General features: G+C 42.8%; 1 protein-coding gene across 3 annotated transcripts; it reads left to right on the forward strand.

The window, feature by feature from the left end:
- The first annotated feature begins 10,394 nt into the window (after nucleotides 1-10,394).
- On the forward strand, nucleotides 10,395-26,746 carry IVNS1ABP (influenza virus NS1A binding protein). 3 transcript variants are annotated; one of them, XM_072127425.1, is made up of 16 exons: nucleotides 10,395-10,564; nucleotides 12,457-12,534; nucleotides 12,622-12,747; nucleotides 13,224-13,344; nucleotides 13,788-13,957; nucleotides 14,852-14,927; nucleotides 15,504-15,677; nucleotides 16,532-16,657; nucleotides 18,581-18,688; nucleotides 20,362-20,491; nucleotides 20,963-21,187; nucleotides 21,268-21,389; nucleotides 21,611-21,737; nucleotides 22,342-22,473; nucleotides 23,023-23,196; nucleotides 25,714-26,746. In XM_072127425.1, the coding sequence occupies exons 4-16, from the start codon at nucleotides 13,234-13,236 to the stop codon at nucleotides 25,965-25,967; spliced, it is 1,929 nt and encodes a 642-aa protein (XP_071983526.1). In that variant the 5' UTR covers nucleotides 10,395-10,564; nucleotides 12,457-12,534; nucleotides 12,622-12,747; nucleotides 13,224-13,233; the 3' UTR covers nucleotides 25,968-26,746. The 3 variants fall into 3 exon arrangements, with proteins under 3 accessions (XP_071983526.1, XP_071983525.1, XP_071983527.1); XM_072127424.1 differs by lacking the exon at nucleotides 12,457-12,534; XM_072127426.1 differs by lacking the exon at nucleotides 12,457-12,534 and having other exon boundaries at nucleotides 12,628-12,747.
- The last annotated feature ends 1,105 nt before the right edge of the window (nucleotides 26,747-27,851 follow it).

A 27,851-nucleotide genomic window follows, 5' to 3' on the forward strand; every position in this document is an offset into this window, starting at 1 on the left:
TAATCTCTCTCTCTCTTCTGGTGTCGTCCCCTCTTCTTTCAAGCATGCTGTTGTTACCCCTCTACTAAAGAAACCTTCACTGGACCCATCCAATACTACTAACTTCAGACCAGTTTCTAACCTCCCTTTCATCTACAAACTCCTGGAACGACTGGTCTATCCTCGACTAACCTGCTATCTCTCAGCTAACTCCCTCCTTGACCTCCTGCAATCTGGTTTCCGCTCTATGCACCCCACTGAAACTGCTCTTTCTAACGTCTTCAATGATCTCCTCCAAAATTGTATATTCCTTCCTCATCCTTCTGGATCTATCGGCAGCGGTCAATACTGTGGACCACCAGATCCTCTTCAGGATGCTTCGCTCCATTGGCCTAAAGGACACTGCACTCTCTTGGTTTTCTTCCTATCTCTCTGACCGCACTTTCAGTGTCTCCTTTTCTGGATCTTTCTCTTCTAATCTTCCTCTCAGTGTTGGAATTCCTCAGGGCTCAGTCCTAGGTCCTCTTCTCTTCTCCCTCTATACTGCCCCCATTGGACAAACTATCAGCAGGTTTGGTTTACAGTATCATCTCTATGCTGATGATACCCAGCAACATCTTTCATTGCAACATCTTTCACTGTGCTGTCCAAATGACACATCTCTTTTAGTCTTTAGGTCAGTACAACAGAGATATCAAAATGCAATAGTTTTGTTGTGTCTGAATACCTCCATGCGCCAGCGTAATAAAGCCACAACTTGTCTCTGACTCCAATTTCTTAACAAAAACATAATACTGTTCTCTTGCAACACTTAAGATCACAATCATGCCCCCACAGTAGACAATGCCCGATCTATCAAAATATAAAAACGGTTACAGCCGGCGGTGACCTCCGAGACGGGAAATGGCGCCCAAATGTTCGAAATGCGTCTTTTACACCTTTTTACATCACATAAAAAATTGAATAAAAAGTGATCAAAAATGTTGCACAGACCTCAAAATGGTAGCATTAAAAAGTCGGCTAATTTGGCAAAAAATGACACTTCCCCCAGCTCCGTGCACTAAAGTAAGAAAAAGTTATTAGCGTCAGAAGATGGCAAAAACATTCGTTTAATTTTTGAAAATGTATTAAAACGCAATAAAACCTGTATAACTTTGGTATCACTGCGATCGTACCGAACCAAAGAATAAAGCTGAGGTGTTATTTGGAGCACACAGTCAATGTCGTAAAAACCTTATTAAAACCTTTTCTGGCTTTGTTATTAAGGGGTTAATTTATTGGTACACACTATAGTCACAAATGCATAGGTATGGGTTGAATGGGGAGGAATATGTTTGTATTTAAAGGGAACCTGTCACCAGGGACCTCATTTTCACTGAAGACAGGTTGCAGAAGCCCTTCACACCAGCAGTGCAAATATGCCTTTCTGCCTTTTCTATTCTAGTCACATGGGCTGGGCTTTGGTTTGGATGCATTTCAAAAAACAACATGTGACTTGTCTGTGTTACTCCTCAGAGCTTGGCCCCCACCTTTGTGCTCCTGTCTAGCTCCACATCCTGCTTCTTTTCAGAGGTCACAACCTGGTCAACCTGACATCAGTGGGGGAGGGACAGAGCTGTACAGGAGCACAAACATGGAGGCAGCCTGCAGCTCAGACAGGTCACATGTTGTTTTTTGAAATGCATGCAAACCAAAGTCCAGCCCCTGTGACTACCCCAGGATTTTGTCAGGATTCAAGAGTAAGTTATAACACACAATTATATTGTTATGTAAATGCTTAGAAAAGGCAGAAAGGCAGATTTGAACTGCAGGTGTCATGGGCTTTTACAATCTGTCTTTAGTCAAAATGAGGTCCCTGGTGACAGGTTCACTTTAAGGTGTATGGACATGAAATACCTTAGTTAGCCATTACTAAGCTTGATATATCCCATATATTTCTTTCTAACTATAATCTGTCCTCTATAAGGTTACTTGATAAGTTACCGTATATACTCGAGTATAAGCCGAGTTTTTCAGCACAAAAAATGTGCTGAAAAACACAAACTCGGCTTATACTCGAGTCAAACATAAAATGTACACACAAAAAAAAGAAAAGAAATCAAAACTCACCTTTCCGGGGGCCCGTTCGGGTCTTCTGTGCCATCTGTTGGTAAGCGGCAAGTCCGTGCGATGTCACAGGCACTGACATCAGCCGCCGCCGCTGCTGCAATAGTATTGTGTGTGCCGGCAGCCGGCACACACTGTGATGCCAGCGGCTGCGGCTGATGTTAGCGCTGTGCGGACCTGCCGCTGACTTGCCACTGAAAAAAAAATCAAAACTCACCTTTCCGGCGGCCCCCTCGGGTCTTCTGTGTGATCCGGCAGTCAGCGGCAGGTTCATCCGATGTCACAGGCACTGACATCAGCCACCGCCGCTGCAATAGTATTGTGTGTGCCGGCAGCCGGCACACACTGTGATGTCAGTGGCTACGGCTGACGTCAGCGCTGTGCGCGGCACGGACCTGCCGCTGACTGATGGACAGCAAAGAAGACCCGAGGGGGCCGCCGGAAAGGTGAGTTTTAATTATTTTTTTTTTACATCAATGGGGCGGGGGACAGGGGCTGGCAGGCTATATAGCGGGGCACAGGGGCTGGCAGGATATAAACCGGGGCACAGGGGCTGGCAGGCTGTAATTCCCGGGGCACAGGGGCTGGCAGGCTGTATTTCCCGGGGCACAGGGGCTGGCAGGCTGTATTTCCCGGGGCACAGAGGCTGGCAGGCTGTATTTCCCGGGGCACAGAGGCTGGCAGTCTATATTTCCCGGGGCACAGAGGCTGGCAAGCTATATTTCCCGGGGCAAAGGGGCTGGCAGGCTGTATACTGGGACACAGGGGCTGGCAGGCTGTATACTGGTGCACAGGGGCTGGCAGGGTATATACTGGGGGGCAGGGACTGGCTGGCTGGCTATATACTGGGGGGCTGCTGGCTATATACTTCTGGGGGCTTGCTGGCTATATATTTGGGGGAAGGGGCTGTGACCAATGCATTTCCCACCCTCGGCTTATACTCGAGTCAAAAGGTTTTACCAGGTTTTTGTGGTAAAATTAGGGGTCTCGGCTTATACTCGGGTCGGCTTATACTCGAGTATATACGGTAATTGTTTCTGTAGAGATATTTAGATAGGGAAGTTATTTCTAGATTAGTGTACAAGTAAAACACAGTTTTTGTGTTTCTGTTTTTCATCTAAGACTTTTCAAAAGCCCAAACTTTTTAGTTTTTCATTTACACTATCATACCAGGGCTTACTGTCTGTGGGTAAAATTGCACTTTCAAGTGGCACCATTTAGTGAAATCTACTGTGAAGCTGGAAAAAAAATTGCAACATCTTTCACTGTGCTGTCCAAATGACACATCTCTTTTAGTCTTTAGTACGACAGAGATATCAAAATGCAATAGTTTTGTTGTGTCTGAATACCTCCATGCGCCAGCGTAATAAAGCCACAACTTGTCTCTGACTCCAATTTCTTAACAAAAACATAATACTGTTCTCTTGCAACACTTGAGATCACAATCATGCCCCCACAATAGACAATATAGAAATGATGCCCACCTCTCTGTTTTCTGGTTCTACAGGCTGATTAACTATACCTCCCTCCCCGCAGCATCCTCACTTGTGCAATGAGGAAAACCAGCCTCAGATCTTTTGGCATGAGCCCTGGATTTCATCAAGTCAGTGGAACATTTCTTTTGTTGACCAAGTGGCATTCCCCAAATTCAACTCAATGATGGGAAAGAGAGACGTCAGCACCTTACTACAACATCCAGCCTCTGCTGCTACACTGAGATTCATGAGTTTGGACACGCTATCCACACAGTCTTAAGGCAGCATGGTAAATTGTAGATTTTGTTTCATTTGTACATAGAGGGAACTACGCCTTTTGAGAGCGGACCACCTTCTTCATCAGGTCCGTAAAATACACTTTTTGGTGGAGTAATGATATAGGCAGGTATGGGAGCTGTGCACTGTACAGTGCACTTATCTGTACACTGTGACTGAGAGCGTTGTGCAGTTGATGTGGTCTCCTGTGCCATTATGCTCACCATGTGGAGAAATGACTCCTAGAGGATATAGACAGTCTCATTCCTCTAAATACAATTTTGTGGGGAAATAAATGAGAGCCTGTTGGCCCCCAGGTCGCAGGGGCACCCGTGACAGTAACCCCCCACCCCCCTCACCCCCACCCCCATGGCCTCCACCTCTTTTTGGCCACGATCCAGAATGTTGTCTTCTGGCTTCCAAGACCTCTCCCCTGGCCCAAACCATTCTAGTCGACAAGAAAGAACCGCTTCCCTCTGACCAACTTTATACCCATGACCTCTTTTACCTCATAGACATCGGTGGAATCTGCAGCAGGAGCTGGTACTTGCCATGAGTAGTGGTTCAGAATGACAGGTTTCAGAAGGGAGACTTGGAAGAAGTTCCGGCTGCGCATGGTGGGAGGAAGGCGCAGCTTATAGGCTACGGGGTTGATGCGTTTCAGTACCTCAAATGGACACAGATAGCGAGAACCAAGCTTGTAGCTGGGAATCTTCAGCCTGACGTATCTAGAAGACAGCCACACATCACCTGGGGAGAAGACTGTCGGCCTGGGTTTTGTTGCGGTTTAGTAGACTGCCGTGTTTGCAGGGTCTTAAACCAATTCCTACATGGCAGGAACATCAGAAGACACTAGCAGAGAAAGAGGTGGGCATGGATGTCATCCAAAGACAACAAAGAAGGGAGTGGCACCGGCAGATTCCATAGAATTATATGAGAATTCAGCCCAAGGTAAGAGGGTAGACCAATTGTCCTGACGAGCAGAGACAAAGTGCCGTAGATAGCAGCCCAGAGTGTGGTTGACCCTCTCCACTTGCCCGTTAGTCTGCAGATGATATGGAAAAAAAAAGTCCAGCTTAACTTGCAGTTGGCTGCACAAGGAATTCCAGAACCTGGAAACAAACTGGAAGCCGAAAGATGTGAAGGAAGAACAAGCTGGCAAGACGTGGAGCCGACGGCAGACCTGGCAGAGGCACAAAGTGGGACATCTTGGAGAACTGATCCATTACCACCCAGATGACTACATTACCAGAAGCGACTAAAGGGTAGATTCCACGGTGTTCATGGCGCCAATCACTCGGACTAGAAATATTTCAGTAATAGGTTCCTTTATTTGGTAGCTTTATAATACGTGTTTCGAGCCCGTACCGGGCTCTACATACAAGCATGTACAAGCTTGCTACAAGTTTTTTCACTGTGACTTTATTGAGACCACGGTAATCGATGCACGGACAGAGGGAACCATCCTTCTTGGCCACAAAGAAGAATTCAGCACCGGCAGGGGAATAAGACTTGCGGATGAATTCCTTCTGCAAATTCCCCTTTATGTAGGCCAACATAGCCGGAATTTCAGGCACAGATAAAAGGTATATCAAACCTCGGGGAGGAGATATACCTGGCAGCAGGTCAATGGGGCAGTTGTAGGGACGGTGCGGTGGCAGAATCTCCGCTTCTCAGAGAAAACATGTGCATAGTCCTTATAAGAAGCAGGGAGACCCGCCAGCTGCTTGGTGGAGTCCGTAGAAGACATGGCGGACACTGGATGGACAGCTAGACAGTCGAGCACTGGAGTGTGTTGCTGCAACCAGGGGAGGCCCAAAAGCACCGAGGACGTAGAGGCTCCGTATTATACTGGACCAGGTAATGGAGAATCTGTCCACTGACGGAAGGGATAACCAGCGGCTTTTCTAGGTGAACCACAGGAAAGTGATGCTGGGAGACCAAGGCAGCATCCACGAAATTCCATGCAGAGCCAGAGTTCGGGAAGGCAGAAACTTGAACTATGTTGCCTGTTCCAAAACTGAGAACAGGGACATTCAGACGAGGAGAAGCTTTGCTCTCACCTAGGGACACTTCTTCCAAGAACCGTGGGTGCAGGCGTTTCCCGAACGATGTGGACGTACTGAACAAGACATACAAAAGTGCTCGGGGCTGGCACAATAGTGGCAGAGGTTCTCCTGTCTTGGAAGGACAGGCGAACTCTATCCACCTGCATGGGCTCCTCTGCAGCAGACACAGAAGATGGCTGAGGTGGTGTTTGGAAGACTGGAGCCAGACGGGACAGATGTTGGGTCCTGACTTGCAGTTGTTCCAGACGTTGCTTCTCAGAGTGCTTAGTAAATCGGATGTGAATGTGAGTGGCCGGAGAGATGAGACCACTGGGCATAGTCGGCAGGTCCCGTGCAGACAGGGGGCGTCTTTGATCTGACGAGACAGTTGTTTTTTAAAAGTAGAAATCAAGGCCGCCTCATTCCAATCCTGCTCAGAGGCTAAAGTACGGAACTGGACCGCGTATTCTCCAACAGAGGAGTCCCCTTGACACAAGTTCAGCAGTGCTGTCTCAGCAGTAGACGCCCAAGCAGTTCCTCAAAGATGGAACGGAATTCAGCGAGGAACGTGGTGAGAGTAGCCGTGACCGGATCGTTCCTGTTCCAGAGGAGAGTAGCCTATGTCAGGGCTTTTCCTGGAAAGAAGGCCGATCACAAAATCCACCTTAGCCCGCTCTGTGACGAACTGTGAAGGCATCAGTTCGATATGTAGGGTGCACTGAGTAATGAAGCCCCTGCTTAAAGGGCACCTACCTACCACGAATCTACCTATAAAGGTAGATCGGGTGGTAGGTGGATGTATGGGACGTGAGGATAGCCCTTTTTAGAGCTAATCCTCACGTCCCCGCTAGCGTAGCATAAACTTTATTGCCTTGATATGTAAATTTTATTAAGCGGCTCCTGGGGCGTGGAGTAGCCGGACATGAGGCTACACGGCGCGGCTACTCCACGCCCCAGTAGCCGCTTTCCCCGCCTACCCTGTGATCTTCGCTCCAGGAGCTGCGCGCCCTCGTCCGAGAAGCCGGAGTTCTGCGCATGCGCAGTAACTCCGGCCTCGTTCCCGAGATCGCGCATCCTCGGGCTCCGAGCGCAGGCCCGAGGATGCGCGATCTCGGGAACGAGGCCAGAGTTACTGCGCATGCGCAGAACTCCGGCTTCTTGGACGAGGGCGCGCAGCTGCCAGGAGCTGCGCGCCGAAGATCACAGGGTAGGCGGGGAAAGCGGCTACTGGGGCGTGGAGTAGTCGAGCCGTGTAGCCTCGTGTCCGGCTACTCCACGCCCCAGTAGCCGCTTAATAAAATTTACATATCAAGGCAATAAAGTTTATGCTACGCTAGCGGGGACGTGAGGATTAGCTCTAAAAAGGGCTATCCTCACGTCCCATACATCCACCTACCACCCGATCTACCTTTATAGGTAGATTCGTGGTGGTAGGTTCCCTTTAACTTGGCCTCACTGTCATATTTGGAGGCCATTGTTAAATAATTATATATCACAATATTCATTAATATGAGACCTTGAAGAGTTAAAGAAATAGCCATAGAGATACACAATCTTTATCAGCATTAGGGAAGAGTAAATGTATGGTGATATTCCAGGCTATCTGCGGTGCAAATCACTCAGAATAATTCCTTTTCATAAACAAATATCTTTATTCATAGGCTGAACAATGCTCATTTGGAGCCCGGACCGGGCTCTTCCTCAGTTACATACAGCATGAAGGTTTAATTATATTCACAGCCATGGAAAGACACAGCCTGAGTTCAGAAGGAGACTATGCAGCCTTAGTAATGGGTAGTACCAGACACTGGTGCTGAGTAGCTAACAGTTGCTGCAGGGTGGCGGTGAGTTGTCAAAGTTGCTGTCCTTGCTTGGCAATCTGTTGAGACTGCTGGACCACGATGGTGGTATCTTACTGTCAGACACCAGGGGTAGTGAGCCCTGGATTGATTCTGGAACGACCTGGTGGCACCACACCGCAGCAAGACAATCCTGCTTTGCGGCGGGCTCTCGTGAAGACCGGGTGCCACTTCGATTCCAGTCCCAGGTGTCGGTTTGTGTTATTTCCCACGGTGGTCCAGGGGGTTCACTGACCCCGAGTCCTGACAGACTCTCCCCCAGGTACAGTGACCTAATGTGCAGTGGGGTCTTTCACTATTTCCTTCAAGTGCATCTATACAGCTGGCAACTTCCCATAGACAAGAATAAAGGTCATATATACAGGAACAAAGTAAAAAAACCACAGCACAGGAACTTTTGTTCTTTATGCTTTATTCCATCCAAATGCAACTTTTCGATTTTGTGAAGATCTGTTGTGAGTGCTGCAATGTTTTTTACTATGTTACTGGATGCTTATGGAACCCTGGATTGGGGTTGATGGACTGCTGGCATCCTCCACATTCATTTGTCCTATTGGTAACTATGTGAGCATGCTGTCTATACTTTATATACCGTCATATACACATACTGCCAGCCCTGTCTGACTAGCACCCTTTTTAGAGCTAATCCTCACGTCGCCGCTATCTTTTTAAAATCTTTAATACCCTAATATGTACATTTTCTCAAGCGGCTACTGGGGCGTGGAGTAGCCAGACATGAGGCTACACGTCATGGCTGCTCCATGCCCCAGTAGCCTCTTTTCTCCTCCTGACATCTTCGGCGCGCAGCTCCTTGTAGCAAAGCCTGTCGCTTCGCTCTGCCGAGGTCAGCTTCTAGCCGTCCGAGGTTGGCGGCCACACCAACCTGGCTCAATATCTCAGCCCCTGATACAGCGCGGGGAATAGGGAAGGGTGGGCGCGCCGGCCACAAGCTAACCTCAGTTTCCAGGCTCCTGTAAACAAACAGGTCCAGTGCCAGGTGAGATGGCTGCTTGGAACAGGTTTGTTTAAAAAAAAAATTCCTCTCCAGCCCACCTCCTGAATTAAAAAAAAAAAAAATCTCAAAACCCCTTTAAGTATGTTGGTCACAATTAAAGTGGGAGGCCAAAGCGAGGGCCTACTATTCAGTGTAGGGTGGGGATCACAAGGGAGACCACAGTGAGTAGACATTGTTAAAGGAAACCTACCACTTGTAGTGGCAGGTTTCCGATGGAAATACCGGGCACCAGCTCAGGGTGAGCTGGTGCCGGAGCTTATTTTAGTTAGTGTTTTAAACCGCGGTATCGCGGTTTAAAACACTTTTTAAACTTTATAGCCGGCGCAGGCAGGTACGCGCTCGGTGCTTACCGTGCGCGCGGCTACATAGGAAGTGAATGAGAGCCGCGTGCACGGTAAGCGCCGAGCGCGTACCTGCCTGCGCCGGCTATAAAGTTTAAAAAGTGTTTTAAACCGCGATACCGCGGTTTAAAACACTAACTAAAATAAGCTCCGGCACCAGCTCACCCTGAGCTGGTGCCCGGTATTTCCATCGGAAACCTGCCACTACAAGTGGTAGGTTTCCTTTAAATTCAGGGTCCGCAGTGAGAGGAGACAGTGAGTTGGCAGTAATATGAAGGACATTAAGTATGGGGTCACAGTGAGGAAGCTCCATGAAGTGTACTGAAAATAAAATGTCTGTGGGGAAAACTCTATAGGGCATGTTTGAAAATAGACACAACTATAATCCAAGCAGCAGTCATATTTTTAGGGTGAGGGAAGATGTATTGATGTATCTGTTTGGGGGGGGGTCACTACTGAGACTATGGTAAGTGTGAACCACATGTATTGAAGGTTTTAGACCATTTACGAACTTGTCTGAAAAACGGGTGTGTCTGGGGTGTCGGACAATTGTGACGTAAACTAGACCAACTAACAGCTGGGCTAAACTGACACTCCACGATTCCATATTTTTGTATCATGGAACATCAGACAAGGATCTCCACTAGTTTCTAATGGAGACCCGCAGATATGAGGCCTGTCTTCTAGTAGGGCAGGACCTGCCACATGGGGGTCGCCAGATGGTAGTAATGGCATATATATTTATGATGGAGTCTCCCCAGGTGCAGGTCAGCTGTGACATAACCAGCGGCTCTCTATACAGCTGGGGACTTCCCATAGACGAGAATGAAGGTCATATACACAGCCCCGTCTGACCAGCACCGCCATAGCGCTGGTGATTTTCCATCAGCCGCCTGCGTGTTCCCCGTCCAGACTCTCCTCGGCCAATAGTATTATACAGTCGCTGTCTGCTGGCTCTTCCCTATTGGCAGCATCTGGAGAAAACTTGTGCGTCACTCGTGCAACCAACTGCAGCGCTGCTCTGAGAACATGCCACAGAGGCCGGCACAGCAGACGCCTGCCACCACACACAATAAGGGCACTAGAGCGAGTCTTAGCCATCAGTTTAGTTTCCATATTGTCTCTTCTGCACGCGAAGCTTCAGACATTTTTCAGTAGCGCAAACCCAGTGTTGATGATTTACATATCCCCAGGAAAATGATTGTGATACGTGAGGACACGAGTTTAATCTGCATCCCGGCCTCTCTCTCCTGGCTTCTCCGCCCACACGGTCCAATCAGAGCGGCTGACTAGGGGCGCGCCAGTGACGTCATTCGTTGCTGGGCTGTCGAGCAGGTGGCGGAGGCTGGTGTGCGAGGTCGTTGGCGCCATCTCTATCTGTCTCATGTTCTAGGCCAATGATGAAGTGGTCCTGACGCTGTCGGTTAGAGTCTCCTGGTATCAGCGGTGGCTGCTCAGCCCGGAGGTGGGTGCATTGTGTGCTGCCGCTGCTGGAGGCGCAGGGAGTTAGTGATGAGGGAGGCTTGGGCTGGTGCTGAGGCTGCTATGACTCTGCGTGGCGGCACCAGCAGCCGCTCTCGTATGACCGCTCTATATAGTCCCGTCTGTGCTGCTATTGTGTGATGTGCTGCTCTGGTTTCCATGAGCTGCTAGTACAGTCTGCTAAATCTCCCCCACAGTGGGCTGACCTGTCACTGTATGTGGCCCAGTGTCCAGGTGGTCTGTGTCGGGGGCTTGTCCCAGCGCTGCTGAGGATTATTTGTGGAATCTGATGTCTCTCTATTAATATACAGAAGATAAAGTCTTCCGCTTCTTTCACTGCTGGCAGCTTCTACAGATGTCATATGGATGACATAAAGCTTGATGGAAGCCAGTAGTGCCTATGTTATGGGCCGTATGATGGGGCTATCCCTGGGGGTCCAGGCTTTAGTTATTGGAGTAGGGTATTTGAGGTCTGTTACCCTGGAGATAGGAAGCCATGTCACCTAGCAGGCTCCTAGCACCAGGCGCTTGGTGTGGGGTTGCTTTGGCGTCTGGCTGGTTGTTATGTTGTGTGGTGTTTCTCACGTCCGCCGTTAGCCTCAGGTGTTTCTCTCCTTTGTGAGTTCTGACCTTTGCAGAGTCCTGAAGGTCACAGACTGACTTGTTCCTGTTCTGCACAGCCTGAGATCTGTTATCTGTGTATTCTAGTAAGAGCTGGTTTGCTCTCATCCAGTTCCATAACTGCAGTTGATCTTTGGGCAAGGTACAGCTGGTACTAACTGCAGGCTCCACTTCATTCCGGGAATCACTGCAAATATTTATTTCTGTGACTGGTCTCGTATGCACCCACCACCTGATCTCAGGCTGATGTCAGGCGCTTCTCATTCTTCCCCGGATTCTTGTGGTTTCCTGTTTTTGTGTTTTTTAGCTGCTCTTTATAAATGCAGTTTCTGTCTTGGACCGTCGCTTCATAGAATGCATTTACTTGGCTTTATAATACTGTTCCATATCGCATATGTATGACAGAGCTGAATGCCCACCCACATGTTGTGTGATAAATGGAGCTGTCAATTATTGCTGGGAATTTCTCTTTGCAGTGCGAAGGTTAATATCCTGGTCAGCTGTTGGGAAATCATGCCTTAAAGGGATTGTCCTATGAAAGCAAGTTTTTTAAGAATTGCTCTTAAAGAGGACTTGTAAAAACGGCACAAGGAGCTGCTTACTAAAGTAAAAAGCTCCTAGTGCTACAACAGATGCAGCAGTGTTACACATCGGAAACCTCCGATAACGCTAGTAGACCCTGCTGCTCTGTACATTAGAACCGCCGGACCACGCTGTAAGCAGTCCGGCGTATTCATGAGGGGGCGGTGAGTGCCGCATGACCCTGCCGGTGTTTCTATTGTACAGCGTGACAGTGTCTACTAGCTTTATCAGAGGTTTCCGATAACGCTAGCAGTGTAGCACTGCTGCATCTGTTGTAGCACTAGGAGCCCCTAGCAGCTGCTAGTGCCGTTTTTACAGGTGACAGGTCCTATTTATACGGCCCCCCCCCCCCCCCCCCCGCTTTTACCTCACTGTTCAGTCTTCTACTAGTCTGTACTATTGTCCTGAGAGCCCAGTATGCCATAAAACATTGACATTATAAGAAACTGAGAACATAGATTTCATCTACCAGGAACAGATGGAGCATTTCTATTAGTAGTTATCCTTTGTGGGTGTTGTCAGAGGTGTGTACCATGGGTCGCTGATGAAGGAACAGAGGGATTTTTCTGTTACTGACAGCATTATTGGGGCCTTTTTATAGCTACGACTGATGTTGGCCTAGCATTCAGTTCTGGTTGCATTGATTATAAAGGTGCTGCTTTGTCTTTCCAGGGAAAGTCCCTGAAACTGTCAGCATTGACCTGATTACTGACCTGTCATATGGTTTTGTGTTGTGACCTGGTTGCCTGGGTAATCCCATAATTACAACCTAGTTTTATTATTATTATAATTATGGTGTTTCACAAGTACACTCATAACAATATTTCTTTCTCCTAGGTACAGACTTTTCTATGATTTTTGAAAGCTTTTGGGTTGTATAACCTCGAGTGGGATCTGCTCACAGTTTAATGCATCCCAGTCAATCTTAGTTTCTGTCCATTTACATTCAACTGTACACGAAAGGTAAGTGATTTTCTACTAGGTACAATAGTTAATTATACATTGTGAGAATATAAGTAAGGCCCAGATAAAAATGCAAAATACACTTGCACAGAAATCACTTGTTGGAAAATAATGGAACATTTGCATTCCCTGCATCCATATGTTACCAGCTGCAGCAGAAATCGACCGGTGCTGAATCATTTCTCAGAAGCTTGGACTTGTCATGCCACAACCATGTGACTGGACGCATCAAAGGATAGTCATTGTTAGTCTCTTTCACCCCTCCAATGTCCTATCAGCCTCTAAATACTCTTTCCATATCAAAATATTTCAGTTGATTCACCATCTCATAATCTCTGCAGTTGGAAAGGTTCACTGTTTAGTGTCTTTGTGTCTACATATGACTCTTGTTGCGTTGCATTGGCATGTCTTCAGGATATTTGTATTCAATTTTATTTTATGTCAAGAAGTAACCAGTAGACCTATTTATTTTACAGCCTGAAAAAAATGGTTCCAAACGGTTATCTCAGTTTTGAGGACGAACAGTTCATAGAATCATCTGTTGCCAAATTAAATGCCTTACGGAAAAGCGGCCAGTTCTGTGATGTGAAGCTTCAGGTATGTTTCCATACACCGTATTACAAGAGCAGTAAATTGCTAAGTCTGGCAATGTGCTGTGGGTTCTATCAGAGTATTTTGTGACTGTAGTATGGCAGATACATTATTTGCAGGTCAGCAAGTACTAAGTACCAAGTACGCTTTTGGCTCTTACATTCGTGCATGTTTAGTTTTCACTGCCGGTCTCAGTTTAGATTTTTGTGCTTCCTGCTCTTATAAATGCAGATTATCAAGATTGTCTACATCACATTCTACAACAAAATCCCCATCTATTAAATCCTCATTCAAATAGAAAATTCATATCAAATCTGCAGTAGCAAATTGAAATTCTGCCGGTCTTAATCTGCCCTACACAAAAATTGTCCTTTGTTTTCATCTACTATCTTTAGTCTTTAGAAATAACATGCCTGCCTTTAAACACGTGTGTTTATTCCACTTTCTAGGTGTGCGGGCATGAGATGCTGGCACATAGAGCCGTTCTGGCCTGCTGCAGCCCCTTCCTGTTTGAAATCTTCAATAATGACAGTGAGGCACTTGGGATGTCTCATGTGAAGTTTGATGATCTGAACCCAGAGGCGGTGGAGGTCTTATTAAACTACGCATATACTTCACAGTAAGCATAATGTCCAAATACTTCAAATTATTGTTTACATATTGAAACAATAACACACAGTCGGCTCTTATGGTTGTATACTATGCTGCTAGTGATTATAACTGGCTTAAAGAGGACCTGTCACCACCCATTCCCAAACTGAACATACGCTCCCGGCATCATGTGTCTGCAGTGCCGAGTGCGCGCAGCCGCTTGTCCCTGGCAGCACACGGAATACAGTGTGATCTTGCGAGATCACGCTGTATTCCGTGTACTTGTCTCTCACCTGTATATTAGGAGGATGCAGCATGTCAGCAGATGCAGCACACACACTAGCAATGCTTTACTATACATTACACACAGACATGAGCAGGGGGAGGAGAGGGGAGGGGTAACGGGTGACATCCCTGCCTCTGACCATGTGACCAGCCTCATTTACATGATAAAAAAATAGATGATTTTACACTGAATAATGTATGAAATAACTAGATAAAGGTTGGGATGGGATCCTTGTGAGCTGCTCCAACAGGTAGAGGTGACAGGACAGGTGTCCTTTAAAGGTTTTGGGGAAAAACAAAATAATTAAGTTTTTGAAATGCATAATTGTGCATGATGTGTATAAATGTTCTAGAAGCAACATAGGGGTCAGTTATTATGCCTTGTCCACCAGTTTTTCTGTCAGTGGAGGGGGCATGGAGTGTGCTGGGACACCTTGGCCTGGTGTTTAATCTGTAGGGAACGCCGTGTTATACTGAAATTCTTTGTCAGCCCATATAAACACCCACCCCCGCATAATTTAAAGGTTCTCAGACATGTCAGCTTAAACATGTTTACAATCAGTGTACTGGATCAATATATAATAACGGCTAACCCTTCTTCTCCTGGAATAGTAATTGATTTCTGTATTTCTTTCAGGCTTAAAGCTGAAACAGAACTGGTAAAAGATGTGTACTCTGCTGCCAAAAAACTTAAGATTGAGCGAGTCAAACAGGTAACTTAGTGGTCTGTGCTTTACAACTCATGTTCTGCTACCTGTGTTTTACCCACACTTCATTAAGTTTTATGCTGGCAAAGAATGGCACCTCGATTGTTGCTGTCACTTATGACTCCTGTCAGCTGGTTAGTTGTTATGGCCGGTGCTGCCATTAGGTGGTGGACGTTGCTTTATTTCAATAATTGGAGCGTAAATTAGGGATTGGCACTAGTGACCTGGGCAGTCATCTTGAAACCATCATACTTTAGTACTAAGAAAAATGTGGGTTTGATATTTTTGTATTTTAAGTCTCCGTTACACACTGATTGGTGGGGTTGTTGGAAAAACCGGTCTTATCACAAGAACATGTCCTATACCTCTGTCTGAAAGGAGCAGCAGACGGAGCGTGCGCACTGCTGCTCCATTCTCTGACCATGACTGAGCACAGAGTTCAGCTACGTCTGACAGTCGTCCCATGGAGGATAAACGGCATAACTGTGTGTATGTTGCTTGGTAATATATTTTATTGGATAAGACTTTATATTTTATTGGATAAGACTCCATAATGACTTTTTATAATTTTTTTTCTTTAAGGTTTGTGGAGATTATTTATTGTCCAAAATGGATGTCAGGAGCTGCATCTCTTACCGAAATTTTGTGAATTCAATGGGAGATTGGCGCTTGCTGAGTAAAATTGACGGTTACATTCAGGAGAATCTTCTTGAAATATCTGAACAAGATGATTTTCTTAAACTTCCACGTCTTAAGGTTAGTCCATATTATCATGTTTGCGATTTAGGTTAATAATCAGACCTCAGCCTGTGGGCCACATCCAGCCCTCTAACTCTGACCGGCTCCTGAGATTGAAAATTTTGAGCTCCCTTACAATGAAATAATTATGCAATTAGGTCCTCCATATTTTCATGAACTCATTATGTTTATTTGTGTTTGTAGAGTATGTAATATCCTTTTTATTTTCTCTCCTGTTAAACTTCAAAGCCATATGTAAATTAATTTGTCATTTTGGGCTCTAAATTGTTTAGAACCAGGCTTTTGATATCATATTAAAGATATCACCTTTCAAATCTCCTCCACTATTAACAATGTGTTTAGTAGTTTGAAGAACTTTCCCCATTCACACAGAAAAATATATACTTGGTTATATGTGTGATCACTGGAGTTTCACCACATCAACAGAAAGACTCCATGAAAACCGCCCTTTACTACGGAGTTTGACTCTTCATGTAAGCTGTCATGTAGGATCTACAGAACTTAATGGTGCATAACTTTGTCCTGAGCTCCATTATTATTTCAACGGGACTTTCCAGGATAGAGGATAAATGTGTTCATGAATAAAAGCTCTTGTGTAAGCCAGTTTCTATTCTTATCCTGTTAAGTGATTTGCCCTGTCACTACAGCTCTTTTGTTGTTAGGACTTTGTTTGCTTTGCAGCCAGTGCAGTAGCTTTTTGCTACTCAATGAAAGAACACTGGTAGGTACAGACCCATGTTTGTGGCGTTTATCCTTTTTATGTTCCTAATATCCAAGGTGTGAAGACCCTTTGAGCCTAAATAATATTAGTTGAGTAAACAATTTTTTTTTTTTTTTATATATATACCTAGCTGGAAATTATGATCGAAGAAAATGTTTCCCTTCCAAGCAATGGCAAGTTGTACACAAAGGTAATCAACTGGGTCCAGCGCAGCATTTGGGAACATGGAGAAAGCTTGGAATCCTTGATGGATGAGGTTAGTCTTGCACAAGTGGTTTTGGTTGCAGAACTTTTTACAACTAATTGAAATTGTCCTTTTATGATGATCAGAGCCCAAAATAAAGAGACTCTGTTTTCAGTAGAGAACTGGTAGGTTTAAAGGTGAGAAGAATTCTTATTTTTATACTATTTTAATTTCTTTTTTTTTCAGTTTGTGTAAGTGCTGAGGATATTGTTTGTCTTAAATCACTGTAGTCTTCTAATGTTTTCTTACAGGTTTGCTTGAACTTGACCCCTTTATGATGAACCCTACTAACAGATTTTCCTCCCCATTGATTATCTTTCCGTAGGTTATTTAACAAAAGTAGGATACCCAAGATGAAGAACAAGGAAGATACATCAAGGTTAATAGAATCGTAATGAAGCACCAGTCTGCCCTAGCCCTTCTAAGAAAATCCACTGTGGGCAGAGAACCATGATGATGATTTAACAGTGTTTACTCCTTTTACAGGATCAGTGTGCACTGTACCACATTCCACATTTTTAGATGATATGACCGAACTTTCTAATAATACTGATGCATTGAAGGAACATCCTAGTTGCGTTACACTTCTTGTATCTGTAGTAACATTGTGCAATAGTGCATTTCAGGAAGCGTAATGAAGTTTCCAAAGATTAGTTGTAACACGACATCATAACCTTGTTTAAAGTAAACAGATCTTGTGGCAGGTTGTAGAAAAAAGTCACATGTGGAATAGCATGTGTGCCACTGCCATACTGTTTAGATTTCTGTCGGTGAAAGTTTACACAAATAACCTCCTTTGCTGTACATACAATGGTGTGTCACATTTTTTAAGGCTGCCTTATGGCGTACCCTTGCTTTGGCATGGCACTTTATTTTGTGTAAAGGAGGTGAAGAAATAGATGAGATTTTACAGCTTTGCTAGAAATAACTACCACTGTAATACTATTTGCTTTGTCTTATATTTTGCAATTGTTACTTAATGGAAACGGATTCCTTATAGTCACTTGTGATCACCACTTAAATTTATTGATAATCTGCAGTGGACTCAAGGATTAAGAGGTTGTCTCTGTAAATTTGCCAAAGAAAGAAACCCTGTATAAATCTGCAATATATTTGCTAGAGTAGATGAACTCCCATCTGTGCAGATGGTTTCTGCTGCACTTAAACATATGTTCTTAACTTCACTCGGTTCTTGCAGATCTGTTTTTAGTCTTTTATGGTTGTAAACATGGTTTCAATACTTCGCTGTGCAAAGAGTGGGAGCCCAGTCTTTTTTTTGGCTTTAAACTATTTTTTTTTTCTATTTCTTAGTTTTTCTGTTGCATGACATGATCCTGTACAATCCCTTTTGCTGCTATATTATTGCATGCAAAATTTGTTACCAAACAGGAACTGTTACAATTGTAAAATTTTACCACAATCTATAAAGACCATATTGTTTTTTTTTCCAATCCACTTGTGATCATGTGATGTACATCATGCATCAGTACTTTTTTTTTTTTTTTAAGTATTCTTTCATGTTTCTATTTTCACAAATAATTTGATTAGTTTTACTTTTATTTCAGAAAACAATATTGTTTAAATGTAATTTATTTGTAGATTGTTACTGTTCTGTATCAAGACACATTGCTCTTAAACTCTATGTATTGCTATGTTTGATGTATTCTTCCTCTGCCTTATCATTTCATCTTGCACTGGAATATCCTTTTCTTTCAATGTTCCCTCCATTCCTTTTATTGAATTTTGGACAATGAAGATATAGAAGTGACACTGACCTGAGGCTTTGGGAGAACTTGTACCGCCAAAGTGTTTTTTACCCCCCAAATTGGAGACTACAGACAGTGAAGATGGCAGGAAGTTGAATTTCTTCGGTATAAAAAATGTTTTCCTATAGGAACGGTATCCATATGGGTATATCTTTTTATTGTTTTCCAGGTGCAAACATTGTATTATTCAGCTGATCACAAGTTACTTGATGGAAATGTGCTTGGTGGCCATAATGACATATTTACTGCTGATGAAGATGGTATACAGTTGGTCCAGGTACAGTCCCTCTCACCTCTACCACATTTGGTTATCGCTTTAGTCACTACAATGTTGGACATACTGCAGTGACAAATGCACAACCTTCCAAACCAAATAAGTGTTCAAATAGCTGCATCTATTTAAATATTACAGGAAATCTACCATTTGATTTGATGCATAATGAACCAAACATACCTTGAGAATGCTGTAGCTACACTGATGCAGGATCATATCTTGTTTAATCCCTGTGCTGAGTGGTTTTGCTGAAAAAACAATTATAACATTTCAGGACATTGGGAAAGCTAGATTGCTTTAAGCCTGCCATCGCTAAACACATTACACTGAGCTTTCTGAACAGTCTAGACAGGACTAATCAACTTGAGCAGGATCACTCATACACAGCAGCTGGGGGATGGTGCGGCGATTTGATTACTTCTGCCACTTGGGAAATAACAGTGATTACATCATTCTCTGGTGCAGTGCATAACTAATGTGAGACGAAAAAGTAAGAGCCAGGCAAAGGAGCGAGAGCTTCATTATCATAACTGTATAATCGTTTTTTTTAAGCAAAACCACTCAGCTTAGGGATTAAACTAGACATGTGCCTGCATCAGTGTAGCTACAGCATACTCATGGTATGTTTGGCTCATAATGCATCAAATCAAATGGTAGATTTTAATCTATCTCTGTCTCAAGTTAGCTCCATTTGATCTTTTGTGAGAAATTCTTCAGAAAGCATCCTCAAAGCTGGATGCGGCACATAGATAAGAAGAGACTACAAATTTACTCTTCCTACCTAGAGAACATTTAATTTTATGATTTGGCTTGTTACAGTTTAGCAGGGTACGGGGTTCTTGTACTATACATCACTGAGTGATGCTCTTGAGTTCTGTCCTTGGTACTTTGGTTCGTATTGGATTCACTGACTGATTTAGTCATGTGCTTCTAGCCCATCCTGCTTGGGAGAAATTTACTAGTCATCAGCCAGACACCAGGGGTATAAACCCCTCACACCTATTCGCTTTGACACTTTTTTTTTTTTCTTCTTCTTTTAACACCATCATTTGAGGCCACCAGGCTACGCTGAATAGTTTATCCATACATCATTAAAGGAGTGAGGCACCAAAAAGTATAAGTGGCTAATAAGATTTCACAATGTTTTATGTACTAGCTTCGGTAGTGGTAAGCGTTATACAATGCACTAAATGTCAACCCATACCTGGACCCCATCACTCTGAAGATACATTCAGCCTACATTCCATGTTATTTGATGCGAATATATAGTACAGAAAAGATAATCATTCAGATTAGTCTATCCGAGACCCAAGGGAATAAATTTTGTCTCATGCACACAACTATATTGGGGGCCGTGATCTAGCCACACCATTAGCGGTCAGATCGCTTTCCTCATTGAGGTCTGTCACCCGGTTATGGTGCCGTGAGCACATGGTGTCTCACTGTGACCGAATCTGTAGCCGTTGCTTGGCTTTCTATGGAACACTCCTCATCCCTCCCCCTTTTTCTGCACCCAGCCATGTGCTACACCCAGGTTCCAGCCTGGGCAAGCACACATAGCTTTATCTACTAGTAAGCCTATAAATCTATAGCTTGCGCTATGGTGCCAGCAATTACATACATAACCAGATGTAGTTTATACTTGGATTTTTTTTATGTTGGTTTCATTTTTGTAGAAGAAGTCTCCACGTGAGAGTGATAACAGGCATATGAGTAGCAGTAGTTCTGGGACACTTTCACCATCGGGTTTTCCAGCCCAAAACCCTAAACATGAATGGAAAATCATTGCCTCGGAAAAGAAATCAAGTAAGTGTTAAACCCACCAGGTTTAACTGGTTTAACCCAAAGTTCCTTGTCAGTTTTAAGAATAGTCTGTATTTGTGTGTTAAGATTTCTTAGCCAGACTACAGGATTAAGTTTGTCATTGCCATTGATTGGGGAAACACTGTAGTCTCTTCATTCCTCATAAGCACAGTGCTTACCATTGTACATTGGCTGTGCTTGTTAATGCAGCTCCCTCATATTCACTTGCATAGGAGTGCGCTTCAAACAGCACTTGTTACCGATAGAAACACCCCTGGCTTGTGAAACTGAAGGGAGCTCAACAGTGTTCTTGGTCACTGCATCAAGAATTGAATTCTGCATCTTTAATTTGTACTAGCTAGTTCTGGATGCACTGTAACCTGCTGCAGGCAGTGCTGCGTGATCTTTGTGCACTATATAAATAAAGGAATTAATTATTATTAAGATAACTAAGAGACCTCTTGGCTTTTTCAGAAAAGACCTACCTGTGTTTGGCTGTCCTCAATAGCACGCTGTGTGTCATCTTCCTGCATGGGCGCAATACTCCCTTGAACTCGCCTTTAAGTACTCCTCGATTAATAAAGAGTTTAAGTCTGGAAATACAACCAGAAGGCTCAAGTGATAAAGTCATGTCCCCTATGCATTATGCCCGATCTGGCCTGGGAACAGCAGAATTGAATGGCAGGCTCATAGCAGCAGGTAGGATATGGCATTACTTCTCCTTTAATCTCCAGATCATTGGGATTGTGGCATCAGTTTCTCATTATCTTCCTCTAAAGGTGGCTACAATAGAGAAGAATGCCTGCGCACCGTGGAATGCTATGATCCAGATAGTGATGCCTGGACATTTTTATCTCCCATGAAGACCCCTAGAGCGCGATTTCAAATGGCTGTGTTAATGGTATGTGCCAGTGTGTGGTCAGGTTATAGCTTATAACACACACATAGAGGGGTATGCTGTTTATGGAAGAGGTCATCTTACACTAGAGCCTAATAGTCTGCTAGAAGTAGCTTATATGAAATGTGTACACTCACACATCAGCTGTTTTAGAAAAGTGGCAAGTGTGATTCCAGCAAAAAACATGAATTGAATTGATTGAATAAATTACTAACTCTCTACAGGGTGATTTGTATGTTGTTGGAGGATCAAATGGTCACTCTGATGATCTAAGCTGCGGAGAAAAGTATGACCCTACAGCCAACACGTGGACACCGGTTCCTGAGCTAAGAACTAATCGATGCAACGCAGGTAAGCTGCTCTCTTTGGTCTTTTTTTAGGCTAGACACAAACACAGGCAGCTTACAGGCAAATTACCATATCGGATCTACCTATAAAGGTATATCCGTGGCAGGTTCTTCTTCTAAAAATCAGAGCCTTTTTTAGGGCTAATCCTTAACTGCTCGCTAAGTTTTTTTAAAAAGTTTTATTGTAGCTTCAGCTCCGGCTGCTCCACATCCCAGTAGCGTCTTTTACATATTTGCATATTAGGGTATTAAAAGTTTCAAGCGGGCAATGAAGGATCTAGCTGGAAGAACACTTCACTTGCAGACAACTCCTAGTTAAAGACGACCTGCTTGTAGCTTATTGAACTTTACTTCCAAGCTGCAATAATTTTCTAAGGTTTCTTCACATGACAACCCAGATTTTTTTTTAAATTATATTATCACTGGGACAAAATTAAAGCAAACTTAAAGAACCTTGTATTCTGGGCACTGTGTGTGTATTTATTATTATTTGTATCAAACTAACAAAAATACATTGAAAAAACAAAAATCATATATATATATTTTATTATGTGAATGTATGTTTTTAAATGGTTTCATAATTATGTACATTTTTTTTTTTTCTTAAGGTGTTTGTGCCCTCAGTGGAAAGTTGTATATTGTTGGAGGCTCTGATCCTTATGGTCAGAAAGGACTCAAGAACTGTGATGTGTTTGATCCCACAACAAAGTCATGGACAAGCTGCGCTCCCCTAAATATTCGTAAGTACTAGCTAGGCCACTTATGATTAAAAAAGATAATAAATATTTGTATAGCACATCCTATTCTGCTCTACACAAATCACAGGGTTCGTATACAAAAAAAAAATATTGCAGAGCAATAACATAGTTGGTCATATAAACGATTAAGGGTTCTGCTTCCAAGAGCTTACAATCATTGAGGATGGGGGGGGGTACTGGAGGTGAAGGTGTTTTTATAATGGTCTAGCCCTTTTTTATTAGCCTCCTTTTCTTGAAATAAATGGATGCCTTGTGTGGTGCTTGGAGCCCATTGATTATGTATTCAACTAGTACATGATGTGAACACAGCTTCAGGCCGACCCCAGATGAACGCGTTGTGTGCATCGAATGGACCCGCATGTTCCGTTCCCGTTCTGTAAGCCTGTTGACAACTGTAACAAAACGCTTATTTGAAGAAAATAGAGGGCAATGTTAGTAGTATCACTGGCATGCACACTCCCTATATTTCCAACATTATATATTATAATATTAGGTTGTTTGTGTTAACAATCTCTTTTTTGTAACTTGCAGGAAGACACCAATCTGCTGTTTGCGAGCTTGACAATCATATGTATATTATTGGAGGAGCAGAGTCATGGAACTGTTTAAATTCAGTGGAGTGCTACAACCCAGAAAATGACACTTGGACCTTAGTGGCACCTATGAACGTAGCTCGCCGTGGGGCTGGAGTTACAGTTTTTAATGGTAAGATATATATCGGTCAAAAGATAAATCCTTAAGATCTGTTTGGCGTACCAGGTAAACATAGTTTAACCCCTTCATGCCCCACAATGCACTACAACGAGAGTTCAGCTCAGCGTGTTAACACCGACTTCAGCAGTTAATGTGTTAAAGTGTGAGGTTCAACCACAGCAACTAATGACCCTGCAGATTATTATTCTTGGGTATGATGCAACACGTTTTTCACAACTGGAATTGGGGAACATTTGCAATTCTTCCTTGCAGATCCTCTCCAGCCATTTTCAAGTCTCTCCAGACATGCTCAATTGGGTTCAGGTTGGGGCTCTGGCTGGGCCAGACAAGAATGGCTTCTTATTTTAGCTGTGTGCCTAGGGTCATTATCTTGTTGGAAAGTCAACCTTTGGTCCAGTCTAAGGTCCAGAACAATCTTGAAGACTTTTAATCCAGGATATCTCCGTACTTGGCCGCGTTCATCTTTTCTTCAATTGCAACCAGTCGTCCTATCCCTGCATTTCAAAAACCTCCCCATAGCATGATGCTGCCGCCATCACGTTTCACTTTTGGCATTGTATTTGGCAGGTGATAGGCAGTGCCTGGTTTTCTCCACATACTGCTTGGAATTAACAACAGAAAGCTAATTTTGGTCTCATCAGACCAGAGAATCTTATGTCTCATACTCTGGGAGTCCTTCATGTTTGCAAACTCCATGCAGAATTTCATATGTCTTGCGCTGAGGAGAAACCTCCGTCGGCACACTCTGCCATAAAGCCCTGACTGGTGCAGGGCTTTAGTGATGGTTGACTTTGCAGAACTTTCTCCGTACTGTATCTTTGGAGCTAAGCCACCGTGATCTTGGGGATTTTCTTTACCTTTCTCACCAAGGCTCTTCTTCCACGATTGCTTAGTTTGGGTGGATGGCCAGGTCAGGAAGGAATTGTGGTTGTCCCAAACTTCCATATAAGGATTATGGAGGCCACTGGAGGCTGCAGAAATTCCTTTGTAACCATAGCCAGATCTGTGCCTCGTCACAATCTTGTCTTTCAGCTCCTTGGGCAGTTCCTTAGACCTCATGATTCTCATGTGCTCTGACATGGTCTTATATGGACTGGTGTGTGACCTTCCTAATCAAGTCAAATTAGAATAAATAAACACAGCTGGACTACAATGAAAGGGTAGAACCATCTCCAGGAGGATCAGAAGGAAATGGACACCATGTTAGTTAAATATGAGAAATTAAAGACTTAAAGGGTTAACAAACTACACACCTTCTAAGCCTCATAACATTCTAGAAAAATGAGGATACTTAATAAAAAAAACATGTCATCATAAAGCAGACATTCCAGAAATGTTAGTGATCACGCTATTTTTGTGGTCTAACTAAATAACTAGAAAGCAGAACATTTAAAACTTACAAATTTTAATTTTTTTTTTCTGAACGAAACGCCGAACTTATCACTTAAATTGTTCAACAAGTGTGTACAATGTGTCGCATGAAAACTAATTTCAAAATCACCTGGATATGTTAAACATAGTTATAACCAATTATTGTGACATGTCAGATTCTAAAAATCGTGTCTGATTATTACATTTGATAAGGGGTTATGTTGGGAATTTCTCTTTTTAACACATTAACTTCTTGTTTTAGTGTTCTTACATAGCACCTCAGTGACCTATTGGGGGACTCAAGCCTGCTTTAAAGGGGCATTCCGGGAACCGGCATAATTCATATATAAGTGGGTCCTCAAAATATAAGCTAATATGTAATTAGTTGTTGTTTAAAATTTTGCTCCGCTTAGCAGAAAATGCTGATGACATAACTGTAATGGAGAATTAAAATGCTACCGGCCCTTTAATCAGTCCGTTAATTTCCTCTGCGCGGTCCATTGCAGAGCATACACAGGACAGAAGATGGCCGCTGGTCACATGTCTAGATCACATGTCCAGCACCTTCCTGGGCAGGTCATGTGATCACCACCAAGTTTGGCTGTAATCGGTTGGTTGCAGTGCATCCAGTATGACCAGTGTTGTGGTGATGGCAGTTACACATCATTACTATGGTAACAGAGCAAGAAAACCTGTTACATCATCACTGGAAGCAGAGTATAAGAGGTAGGAGGAGTTACTGAGAACTTAAAGGATCATGGAACTTGTAGTTTCCAGTGGCGGCCATCTTGGTGATAACTTTAGAGAGGCCATAAAATTTTGTGAATCATAAAATCAGACTATTTAAGCTCCATTTTGTGACTAATAACATTGAGTTTTGTTAGATTCATTTATTTATAGCATCATGGGTTTTTTTTTATCAGATGTCCATATTCCCAGAATACCCCTTTAAATCCAATAAAAAATCAAATTTCCAATGCATCTAAGTATTATGTTTAAAAAAAGAAAAAATTGGTATCACTATGTCCATTGTGACCCAAACTACAGTCACATAATTGATCTTACTTTAAGATCCCAGTGGCCTTACAGAATATCAGAAGAATGCATAACACTTATATATTATTTTTTCCTCAACAGGTAAACTTTATGTAGGGGGTGGTTTTGATGGCTCTCGTGCTCTAAGTTGTGTGGAATCCTATGACCCTGCCAAAAATGAGTGGAAGATGGTTGCTGGCATGATGTCTCCGAGAAGCAATGCTGGTATGGTAGCTGTCGGAAACCATATTTTTGCTGCTGGCGGATTTGATGGAAACGAATTTCTGAACACTGTTGAAGTTTATAACGCCACTTCAGATGAATGGAGCCCTTATACCAAAATGTGCAGATCGTAGATGATGTAAATGTAGATTTTGACCTCAGACTTTCCTCCACCAGCAGTTTGGTAGTGTACATTTTGTAAATACTTTGTTTTTCAATAATTTCCAGTCTCCTTGAGGTAGTATTTGTTTTTTTTTAATTTATAAAACATACATACATACATACATACATACATACAAAAAAAAGTAACATTTGGTCCAGAAAATCCACTCTACATTTCAGATATATATTTTCACCCTTCTGCACTGAAATGTAGAGTGGATTTTCTGGACAAAATTTTACATATGTATATATAATACTTGTATGCAAATATTCTCCCTCAAAATAGAATGTTAAAGAGCCTTATTAAATCTCATGCAAAACTGCTACTTCTAAAGTGCGGGAATGCCAAACAATATTTTCAGATGGCCTTTAATACTTTTTGTAATTTTGCAACAAAAGGAAGATCATTTAACCTTATTCTAAAGATGCATTTTTGTTACTTTTTCCAATCTCTACTTTAGATACTGTGTATTTAATGAGAAGTGTAATATTGTTTGTAGACTTGTGAGGTGGTTGATCCAAGAATATTTCCACAGTTTTAGAAACTAGGCTATTTATTCTTTGGCAGCTTTTTCAAGATGAAATCTTTCACAGCAAGTGTCTTGAACTGTGTAAAGCGGAGCAGGTTTATCTGCCAATTTTCATTTTAGAGTGTCCTAAAAGCCAAATGTTTTCTGTATGTTCTGTAATAACTTTTTCTATCGCTGCTAATATACATGGTTCTTAAATAAAATTGACATTTGACAAAATATTTCACTATTGTTTTTATTTTGTCTGTTATCTCGCACAGCGAGGCACAGAAGGGAAAGAGCGCCCTGCAGCTGCCAGGATTTTAGTTTTTTATTCCATCGGTTGATACGATTACGACGACCATACTTGAAATTTTTTTTCTTATGTTTTACTAAATTCGCCAAATAAAACACTAATGTGGGGGAAAATCTATCATTTTTGCATTGCCGTCTTCCAAGTGGCAGAACATTTTTACTTTTTTGGCTACGGAGCTGGTTGATGGCTTGTTTTTTGTGGGACATGTTGTACTTTGCAACAGTATCATTCTGGAGTATGTATGTTTTTTTTTTTTCACTTTTTATTGCATTTTTTGTGGGAGTCAATAGGTAATCCCTCCGCCTCGCTGTGCGCCCATAAAACAAGTAACTGACACATTTGCATAACAAATTGTATGGTGGGTTTTCTCTTTATCTTTTGGAAATGTGTAAATTTTAGGGCTAATTGCATGTATAACCGACAAAATGTGACCATTCTAAATTTCACTTCCATTTTTATTCAATTACTATGAAGATCTCAAGGGGTTAACAATCTTTCTAAAAGCTGTTTCTGATGGATTGATTATATGGGGGTGGTGTTAAATATGTAAAATTTCATTCAAAGCAGTATTTATCCCCAAAATAGTCAATTCCGAAAATACAGAAAACTGATATTTGATTTGTAAGCCGCGCAACATCAAAATAAATTATCCAGACATTTCAAAAATGATGTCAAGTAGACTTATAGATAATGCTATTCAGCAACTTATTTAGGTTGTAAATCTGCCTGAAAAATGATTTCGAATGTGGAAAATGGCAAAATTAAAAAAAAATTAATCTAAATTTTTTTTTTTTAATAAAAAAACGCAAAACTTTTCATTTTTACCACTAAAATGAAGTACAACATGAGGGGAAAAAACACTCAGAATCACTTTGATAAGTAACAGAGTTGAAAAGTTATAACCATATAAAGCAACGCATGTCAGAATACAAAAAATGGGGATGAGCCTTAAACTATAAACTGGCTGACCTCCCAGTAAGAAGAAAAAAATAATGAAAACTGTTTCTGATTCTGACATACTGACATTAAAT

This window comes from Engystomops pustulosus, chromosome 10, assembly GCF_040894005.1.
Source record: "Engystomops pustulosus chromosome 10, aEngPut4.maternal, whole genome shotgun sequence".
In the NCBI taxonomy this organism is placed as follows: domain Eukaryota; kingdom Metazoa; phylum Chordata; class Amphibia; order Anura; family Leptodactylidae; genus Engystomops; species Engystomops pustulosus.

Bases quoted from the DNA above. Each gene is read 5' to 3' on its own strand.
- IVNS1ABP (XM_072127425.1), top strand. From the start codon at position 13,234: ATGGTTCCAAACGGTTATCTCAGTTTTGAGGACGAACAGTTCATAGAA. The intron at 18,689-20,361 runs GTACAGTCCCTC...TCATTTTTGTAG, and splicing joins ATGGTATACAGTTGGTCCAG to AAGAAGTCTCCACGTGAGAG. The intron at 23,197-25,713 runs GTAAGATATATA...TTTCCTCAACAG, and splicing joins TGGAGTTACAGTTTTTAATG to GTAAACTTTATGTAGGGGGT.